Source organism: Papaver somniferum, chromosome 2 (assembly GCF_003573695.1).
Source record: "Papaver somniferum cultivar HN1 chromosome 2, ASM357369v1, whole genome shotgun sequence".
NCBI classification, from domain to species: domain Eukaryota; kingdom Viridiplantae; phylum Streptophyta; class Magnoliopsida; order Ranunculales; family Papaveraceae; genus Papaver; species Papaver somniferum.
In genome coordinates, this window is record NC_039359.1 from 88445917 (window position 1) to 88456340 (window position 10424).

At 37.0% G+C, this 10424-nt stretch overlaps 1 protein-coding gene across 1 annotated transcript; it reads left to right on the forward strand.

The window, feature by feature from the left end:
- The first annotated feature begins 6143 nt into the window (after window positions 1-6143).
- Window positions 6144-10332, forward strand: LOC113348326 (ADAMTS-like protein 2). The gene is made up of 6 exons (XM_026592047.1): window positions 6144-6504; window positions 7375-7533; window positions 8436-8603; window positions 8718-8872; window positions 9005-9177; window positions 10093-10332. The coding sequence occupies exons 1-6, from the start codon at window positions 6393-6395 to the stop codon at window positions 10145-10147; spliced, it is 822 nt and encodes a 273-aa protein (XP_026447832.1). The 5' UTR covers window positions 6144-6392; the 3' UTR covers window positions 10148-10332.
- Window positions 10333-10424: the final 92 nt, after the last annotated feature.

Here is a 10424-nt window from a genome sequence, read left to right on the forward strand (position 1 = left end):
TATACAGATAATCCCCCAACAAATTTCAAAGAATACACAAATAAGTATGAATACAAAGTAAGCATGCCGGGGTTCAGGTATGTTCAAGCAAAGTGGGATCAAAATAATGAGCTTGTGGTAACGGGAACGCGTTCTACGAACAGTGAAGTCGATGGGAAATATTTGGTGATGGATAGTAGGAGAGTATGGGGATAGATTTTTGCAAGCAAGGGCGGTCAATCCCTTGTTGGCAGGTCAGATAGCCCCCCAAAAATGAAAACGACTGGTGGGATACCGTTGATGGCCGAGTCAGATCAGCAGCTCGATGGATTTAGCCTGGGCGGCTGTTCCGGACTGGACAGCACCGGTAGGGCGGGATGTACTTGGCAGGGGTGTCACCGAGGAAGCGGATTAATGCGGAGATTGAAAACGAGACGGAAAGTCGAACTGTCGGCATCGAGAAGGGTCGAGCGAAGAGTGTTCACTTGATAACAAGGGCGCTGAGGCGGTCTGGCCACGCCGGCGGGACATCAAATATCTACAGCACTCATGGCCTAAATGGTGCGGATTAGCTCTCCCAAAACCACCCAACCCGAATAAAGGGAAACAAAGGGTCATTTTCCCCGGGGATAGTAGGAGAGTTGGGGAAGTTAATGCTAGATATCGAGTACCCTTCGACGCTAACCGGGACGAAGTCAAAACTTCGAAATCCAGGGGATTGGTTATCATTAGTATCGGAAGACTAGTTCCGCCGGGAGATCAACCCAAGGAAATCAAATCTACTTAAAGGAGTATTAGGTTAAGTAAGAGTTAAAGATATTTTAATTTTTATTAGGTTAAGTAAGATTAAATTAATGGAAACAAAATGAGGATGTGATTGATTATGATAATAATGATAATAGATTCTTAAATTGATTTTGGTCCGTGACCCCGTGATGACCTCTTTTGTAAGGGTGCATTTTTCTTTTCTTTTTTAATCAAAATATCATAGCATCCAATTCAGAAATCATATCATCCAAAATATAGAATATCCTCCCTAGTTTGGATCATATAGGCACATTATTTGCCAGGCTGAACTGGGGGTCCTGAAAAAATAATTGGAGACCCTAACTATAGGACAAAAAAAGGTCATGAAATAGTAATTGGGAGTTATCCCTTATCGCACTTTTTTAAAATGGCTAAACTACTCCCAAATCATTAATATTAATTAATTAGTTTTTAATTAGTTTAATTAGATTAAAATCAGATTTCAGGGTTATTGAGTTTTGATAAAAGAAAAATTGTGTTTTTATGTTGTGGAGAGGAAGAAATTGAGTTTTTGGGGGAAAATTTAGGGTTATTTGAAATGAGTGATTCCAGTGGAGGAATCCTATTGCTCAAAATGAAGGAACCAATCCTCAAAATGAAAAACCCGAAGCTCAAAACAATCAGGTAAACTTCCTATACTCTTCAAATTGTATGAATGATGCTCCAAGTGGTCGATTCATATACACTATGCAACTACTCAGAGTGAGGGTAATAAATGAACGACTCTAAGAAGTCGTCAATTACTTGACACAACCTTTGACGACTCAAACCTGCAACTTTTGCAGGTTACGAAAAACGTCAACCAAGTGTGATATAATTGACGACTCCAGCTAGTTAGGTCACACAGAGTCGTTAACTTAATATGTTTAGAACCCAGCGACCCTATCACTATTTGGGACAGAGAGGTGGTTCTGCATAAGACAGAGTCGTTCGTATTTAAAAAGGGTCGTCGAGAAGAATCGTTAAAGATTTAGAAATTCCTGAAAGACACTATTCTAGGGCAGAAAACCAGGTTTAGGGTCGTTATCTACTACACCCTAGTGGTTAACGATTTTTCATCAATTCAATATGCATATCAAAAATCGTTAAGCAATAAAAAACCGTGGTTAACGACCCTGGAACTGTAACTGCAATTTGGCAGTTGAAAACTTAATTTTTCGATCAACAAATCAAATTAAACACAAACCCAACTTAGATTAGGGGGTTTTAGTTCACTTACGACGATGAATCGGTGAGAATTTTTTTTCTTCCAGAAGTCGTTAATGGAATGGGAGACAGTGGGAGGGAGGGAGGGAGCGGAGGAGAAGAAGAATTGGAGGAGAAGAAGTTTTGATTGAAATGAAGATTGGGGGCCGAGGTTAGTGGTTAATGAGATTTTTAGGGTAGTTATTAGAGAAGGCTAAATTGATATTTTCACCTATATTTTGGAAGCCCTCTATCTTTTATGGGGTGGGTATAAATTGGATGAGGCCCCTAATTATTTTCCATGGCCCCCAATTCAGCCTTGATTATTTGGGGTCTACGACTACAAGACAAACAAATATATTTTGAAGTTAACTTGATAACCCCTTATCCAATTATTTTTCACAAAATTGGTTAAAAAGACTAAAATCAACGATTCCCGGGTGAAAAGGACATTTAGATTTTGATACTGTTTAAATGACAAAAATGTAAAAATAGCCAGGATGTAAACAGTTTCATCCTACCTATTTTTAAATACTTTTTCTTATTTTTAATTTACATCAGGATGCATCCAGTTTCATCCTTGCTATTTTTTAAGTTTAAGTCAGTATGAATCCAGTTTCATCCTTGCTATTTTTTTGGTGTCCATTTCACCCATAATAATTTTTACTCGTCCATTTGAACCATGTTTTAAAAATATTTGGACAAATGACCCATTTTCCGATTATTTTTTACTTCATGGCAAAATTACCATCAATTCATCATCAAAACTTGAAAAAAAATTGACTCATAATCGGTTGATGTTAGTGCAATAGTAAATCGATTCTGGACATAGTTTTTCAATTGACGAAGTCAACCCAGAACTCGGTTTTTATAGAGGTTCTACTACATCGAACTCATCACCACCAGGTTGGTTGTTAGTAAATTCATCTAGTTGTTCAATCTGTGTTTGAATCCTGTCAAATTCAATTTGCCACATATGTTTTTGTTGGGGGTTCATAATTGAAGTGTCAGCTTGAAGAATGTTATGCTTGTCATAGTCAAACCCAAATTTTTATTGAGAAAGGCGACTTTTCTTACTCTCCCTGTTTTGAAATTTCCCATCAATTGCTCTTTGCTTATCGACGTTCTTCTGATGTTCCATAAACTCTGCCATGTTAAATGCATTGGAACTTCTTCCTTCTTGAGCTAATTTTCTAGCCAATCTTGCATTGTTCCTCCCTGGAAGTTTTCTCTTACCATCATCATTATTGAGAACTAATTTCACATTTGGGTTTCTTGGGGTATCTGGTGAAGCTGATAACAATTCTGGATTATATTTGTTCAACACCTTCAAAATATGATAACAACTTTCGAAAGCGAAGTGTTTTCTATGTTTTCGCTTCCAATCTGCACGAACCTGTCTTTCAACATCATCATCCACAAGACCACTCTCCCGGCCTCTTTTGACTTGCATTATCAATCCAACATAAGCGGCTACTTCCCTGTTGATTGTAATGCATTCTGCCAACCCTTTTGCATCACGAAAATTGATGTTCATGGTTTGTGCTTCATATTTATGAAATATGTTTTCCCACATGGTGTTGCCATGTTGTTGTGCACCATCGATACAATCTTGGGTAAAAAAAACATAATTACGACAAATGCATTCATCTTCTGTGAGGTTGTATTTTGCACATTGGACTTTGGTTCTTTGTACCTTCGCCTTGACTTTGAGATTGTGAATCCATATGAAACGAAATTAAGAATTGTAAAGAAGGTGTGATTATTTTAGATTTGAAGAGGATTGAGAAATTGAGAAATTCTAGAGGTATTTAGAAATTCTGGTGTGAGTTGAAATGAGTTTAAAATTAGGTATTTATAGAGGGGGGAAATTGTAGCCGTTGGATGAGGAACTGATGAGCGATGATCAGACCAGCGAGCGACATCTTGACTAGCGCTAGCGCTGGAATGTCCAACGAGCCATTTTTTAACCATCTAGACAATCTATCGCTCGCTGGAAAATTTATTGTGTATGCCCATATATTATATTTAACATATAGGCATATATATTTGGCACTTTGGCATATCCATAGTCGGTGCATATATGGAAAATCAGATATTTGACATGTACATAGGAATAGGCCTTAAGCCGGTTCCTATGGGTGCGGCAAATCAATAGATTTGCCACTTTTGCACCCACTATGGAGCTGACAAACAAGCAAACTGGCTTGGCTAAGTGGAAACTTTGCTACTTAGCCAGGCCATGTCAAGTTTCAACCGAGCGTTCGGCGTAAAAAAAATGGTAGGTCTAGTTTCCACCGCCAGCGGTCTAGACTCGACCGCTTTGTATCATCTCATCTAACAATCATCATTTCATCATCCTATAAATACAATATCAAATTTCATTTAAACTCACACCATTTTTTCAATCTCCATTCTTTCACTCCGCAAATCCTACGTGTCAGTTCGAGTTCGAGCTTGCAAATTTAGTATAGTTGAAGATGAATCCATTTGCAGGCATTGTGTTTTTGTTATACAAGATATGGTCAATGATGGACAACATCAATAACAAGAGTTTGTATGGAGTCGCATATTTCAGAGATTTCAAGAAGAAAAATTGAACCTCAATAATCGTAATGCAAATGGATTGTGTCATCGCTTCGAAATAATCAGCAAGGATATGAAGTTGTTTGTTGCTGCACTTACTGAAGGCTATCAAAACCGACAAAATGGATAAAACGCATTTGATGTGGAGCAAATATGTCGGCTCGAATGTCGCAACAGAGTGGGAAAAGATTTTTAATTCAATGGTTGTTATCTTATCTTGAGGGTGTTGCCCAAATATGATGAGTTTAGATTAACATCCCAAATATGATGCATATTTCATTTGTATGATGCATCATTCATTTGTATCAAATTTTAATTTTAAGATATTATTAATATAAAACTAGTGCATCTTTCATTAAGTTTAGAATTTTAATTTACATTAGCGCCTCTTTCATTCATCTAGATATAATTTACAATAAACACTTTAAAAGTAAAAATTTGGGACAATGTTCTTCATCTTGTTTATCTTCTTCATTTCACCAAACTTCCAATCAGTGCGCTTGTGAACGGAGTTTCCTTTGTTTATCTTCTTCTTTGCCTTCAAATTTTCCTTCCTTTGAATTTTTCTTTGTTTTTTCTTAGTTGGAGGTTTGATTTGGTTAATATCCAAAACTTGTAAACTTCTTTGGTTTTTACCTATTTCTTTATAACCTTCACATATCTTACTAACGGCGGCTTCAAGCACCACTCAGGAAAAATCAAATTGGGTAGCCAAGTCAAGTTGGGATTCAAACTTTGCCATTTTGAAAGATAAGATAGATAAAGATGGAATCTTTTTTTTGTAAGAAATTTGGTGTAATTTTTGTGTTTGAATATCACATTTTTATAGCGGTGGAAAAAGAGCCGTTGGAAGTTTGAAATCAACCGAACGGTTGAGACCACACCGCTAGCGGTTGAGACTCGATCGCTTCCCATAGTAGCACGAACAGTTTGCCAGCTGGCACAGCAAATGGGTGGGTTAGCCACCCCCTATTGGAACCGGTAGGGATGTTCATAGTCGGTTTCGGCTCGGTTTCCAGCCAAACCAAACCAATACCAATACTATCGGTTTCTAAAAAATCTTACCATCACCGAACCATTAACAATTGGTTCGGTTTCTTAATGGTTTTAACGGGTTTCGGTTTGTTCCATTGGGTTGATGGAAAACCGATTGTATGTCAGTTTTCTGAAACTGACAATTCAAATCTTTAAGAAAAAATAATCGCAGTAGAATTTTAACCTACTTGCAGAATATAATTAACACAATCGTAGTTCTCTTCTATGAACTGAAGAAGGAGGCGAAGAAAAAAATAGAGAACTGAAGTGAGGTTAAGAAATTGGTCAATGATATCTAGTACTAGGGTTAAGAAAAATGAAGGGTGTAGATTAAATCTTAGGTTTTAATCTCATGGTTGAACATAACCGGTTTTCCATTAATTTTTGGTTCGGTTTTGGAGTCGTTTTTTTTTTACCAAAACCGATTCCATTAGTAAATGTTTCGATTTGGTTTCTTCCTAATCGGTCCGGTTTTGGCGGAAAACCGAAACCATATTCAGCCTTAGGAACCAGCCTTGTGAAGGAAAAAAAAGAGGGCCGACAAAAAAATGAAAAAGAAACACTGACTCGCTCACCAACCAAACAAACTAATGGAATACGATGGAGTGCCAAATCGAAATTGTGAGTCGTGAGTTGTGATGAACAAGTAGTAGTAGGTGTTGAACCCTTCGTTGTTGATTAAACAAAAATTAAAGTCAAGCTTGATTACACCCAACGTCATGCCGTATTCTAGACAAATATCATCGTTTTTAACGTTGCTTGTTGATTTTGCTCAAAGAAGAAGAAATTGAAAGAAATTAATGGAGAAAAGAAGGAGCTTCAAATTGAAGCTGCAATCACTGTTCTTTCTTCTCATCACTTCATCATATCTCTCTTCCACATTCTCACTTGATTTCCCACCTTCTTCTCATGGTAATCCCTAATTTCCTGTCCAGTTTTCCACTACTTTATTACTACTATTTCTTATGTTGATTCTTGTTTTCCATTTTATAAGTTTTTCTGATCAAATTGCGATTAAAATTACAAGAAATTGGTTCAGTTTTTAGTATAAAAATCAACCATCAGGAGTCATATAGTCAAGCTATGTCGTAAACTGATTTGTTAGAACCCCTGAAGCTAAAACTAGCCTAAGAGAGTTGTTTTGAACACATTTTGTATCCATATCCTTTTTATAGACAGTTCAGGGTTTTCATTCCTTTCTTGTTACACCATTGCTAGATTATGTGATCATTAAGTCCCATGGGTCTCAAATTGACTGTTAGGAATTTCATCCTCTCTTAGGTCGCATCCTGGCCTGGTAAGCATAGAATTTATCAGGGGATAATTTGGAGTTTTCTACGTACCGAGTTGACTTGGTTAAACTTGGGAGATGTTTGTGCGCCACAGAGTAGTGAGAGATAATTATATTGCAGTTCTAACTTGAAGGAATTGAATCTTTATGAAAGAACTTCTTGGAGTACACCTAGAGAATTTCATCTCGTGCAGGTACTTTGTACGACTGTACGAGTACCAAGCAAACATGCCCATATGAGGAAGTAAATAGAAGTTTGTTAGGATAATCTGGTTAGCTAGTTGTAACCTGTAAATATTAATGTGGTTCTGGCTTCTTCTTACTCATTACTTCATCTCTTGTGGTCAAAAGTTTTGACATACGTTTTGCACCATTATATAATTTTGAGGATTATTCATTAACAAACATTGCGATGCTCTTTTCTTTTGTAATGAATTAAGAAAGTCTTATTAGTTGTAGCTTCTAACTATTTGGTGCCTAAGTAAATACAGGATGCTTCTGGACGGATTCTTGTCAGAACAAATGGTTTGGAGGATGTGGTGCAGGTCATGTCTTAATAGACTACTCTGATGACTGTAATGGACTTTGCCCGCAGCCAGGATATGATCCATGCCATCCATTTTACACTCATTTTCACTGTTGCAAATCAGGTTAGTAATTCATATTATTATGGTGAGTAAGTTCTAAAAGATTTTTAATCTTCATTGAGAAGTAAAAAGAATGTAGGTAACTAGAATTTTCCAGGCTTAGCGATTTGCACGTTTATAAATGCTGAATGTTAAACAAAAAACTAGTTGCTATCTGCACTTTTATGTGATTTGCAATGATAAGTAACTTCCCTCATCTTTGAAATATTTGTAAATTTTCTCAATGAGTCTCTTTTGAGGCAAACTACTTGCACCTAATGAATCTATGTTTTGGGTGCTTCTAACAAGTGGATCTTGTTGCACCTGCATCAACTGATTCCTAAGACCTAGGAGCAAAATGAAAAGACCACTTAATCCTACTATTTGTTTTGCGGCACAAATTCTTTTGACTCCTTGTTGGCTGTTTAACTGACTTTTGCCTATTTGTCTTGACTTCAAATCTTGAAAAAGACAATGTCCATTTCATTGATTACTTTGTTTAACAACCTAGTTCTATACTATTTTAGTTACTTAGACAGACTCGGTAAACAAGTGAACTGCCTCTATCTGAGGATTCCCGTACCAAATTATTTTGGTTTTTTCGCTATAAACATAGCAATTGTATGTGTAGAAATTATCTCAAAGTTCAGAGCTATTCTATCTTCCACCCATTTGAAGAGGCTGAGGATAAGTCGAAGGATTTATGGCGTATGTGCATTGGAATTTATCTGTTGTTATCTCAAAGGATACTATAAGCCATTAGATCTATAAAAAGACATCGGCTAAAATTTATATATGTTGAGGAACGCCGTATTTATATTTAACATTTGTAGGGACCTAAAGGCACAGGATATGATCTTTTACAGGTTCAGTCTTTTCTTGATCTGTTTTATTAGACTCATTCGTTCTCTGCTATATCCATGCAGAAGCTCCGAAGGTGACTGATAAGTGTGCAAAATGTAAAAGTAAGGTAGACTTTGGTGATGAGTATGTATGTTGTATGGACTGCTCGGATCCTTCTATCACTGACAAAGCTACCAAAGTTGGTTATTGTAAGACAGGAGCGGAGTTAGCTGTTCAGCAAAAACTACGAGGTACTGGTCAAATATACCTTGACATGTTTTCGTGTGTCGTGTGGGGTTCATTTGTCACTTTTCTTGAAAAAAACTCCTCAACCTTTCTGATACATTGCATTCTTGGGTTTACAGAAACGTTTAAGTGGGTTACTGGTCCATGGATGCCATGTTCATCTCCATGTGATGGAGGGGTTAGGTATCGAGATATGGAGTGTTATGGGCAGTTGGAGGATATGTCCATTCCACATTATCCAGTTGATGAAAGTAGATGCTCGAGGGAAGAAATGGTAAGTAGGAAAACATTATTGATGTTTTTGAAAATCTAGTTCAACATTAGTATATGTAAAATTGCATTTTGTTAGTTAAAATACATTCCTTAAAAAGATGGTTACTAATATTTCTAAATCCACTGAATGCAGCCACCTGAGCAGGAGGCCTGCAACTTAAAAAGCTGTGAAGATATGGCTGAAAGTGATTCTTTAGAAGGCAGCAAACGTAGTGGGATGTCTGCTTGGCTGGTTATGCTGCTTGTTTTACTCAGCATTTCAGCTATAGGTGGTCTTGGATTTGCAGGTTACACTTTATACAAGAGGTACCACCTATATCATCAGCTAGTCAAGTCTGTTTTTAGTGCTTATGAAATCAGGCCATTTCATTAGTATCATATGAAATTACTTACACTCCGTAATTATTTTTAGTCTATGTTCTGAGCGTGTGTTTTTTACAAGATCAAGTTAGAGCGCATGAATATTATTTTAGGTTGGTGTCTTGTATGTGATGCACCATTGGTGAAATTTCGGAGTGTGGCTAAAGATTCTTTATAACTAGCAAATAAGCAGCATAGCATACAGGCATGCTGGTCTAATGTCTGTTTGCGTACTTATATGTAGCCATGCATTCATGTAGGTTTTTTGTTTTCCAACTCCGGCTATGACCCCTTGCACATGCCGTCACATAGCTGTATAATTGTTATTGAGGTGATATCACTGAGATATCACTTAGGAAGCATTGTCCAGTGAGAAACTATGTTTCCAAATGCTGGGCAGGAAAAGGGAAGGTCGCTTTTCCTAGGCCATTACTCCCTGACAGCCCCATAATGTGCTGCACACCCTGAACGCCAGCACAATCCTTGGCGATATTGAGACCCATCTTTTGAATAAATCCAAAAACATGGGTCAGGGACTGAAGCTTAGATAAGCTAATAGGACCAAGGTTTATTTTAAATTAAATATTTGGCGATAGAAACCCAAGCCTTAAGGTAGTAAGGTTGATATGCTCCAATAATGGACTTGTCTTTTGAATTATGGTCTTGAGCATAAGCACTCAGCTAACACAATTCAATGGACTTGTCTCATATTGGTGGGTGATCATCAACATGTTCTCTAGTCTGGGTAACTGATTTTGGGTTAATCTAGGAAATTTTGGTTTTCTCTTGGGATGATCTCCTATAGCATAAGTTTTCTGATGACAGCATTTTCTGTAGTTATTTATTTTTCGATTCTTGCAGGAGAACCTCAACTCAACAAGGATTTGTATATATCATGTTGGAAGGATATTCGTAAGTTTTCTGCTGGAGATGATAGAAGTCAAGCTAAATATGTGTACAATATTGAAAACCTTTACATTATCAAAAAAAGAATTGATTGATGTTGGAGTTCCAGTTTTACTTGTATAAATTTTTGAAGAACGATAGGAGCCTCTTCGTAAGTTTCAAAAAAAGAAAGAAAATATGAGCATGTTTGCCGCATCTTTCCGTCCTCTAACCCTTACTAATGTCACACTTCTCACGTTGTAGTAACTAGGATACGCGCAGCCACTAAAGGAAAATTAGTTGCTCGA

Excerpts from the sequence above, each read along its gene's own strand:
- LOC113348326 (XM_026592047.1), top strand. The coding sequence starts at position 6,393 with ATGGAGAAAAGAAGGAGCTTCAAATTGAAGCTGCAATCACTGTTCTTT. Across the intron at positions 7,534-8,435 it reads TTTTCACTGTTGCAAATCAG|AAGCTCCGAAGGTGACTGAT; the intron begins GTTAGTAATTCA and ends ATATCCATGCAG. Across the intron at positions 8,873-9,004 it reads GATGCTCGAGGGAAGAAATG|CCACCTGAGCAGGAGGCCTG; the intron begins GTAAGTAGGAAA and ends CACTGAATGCAG.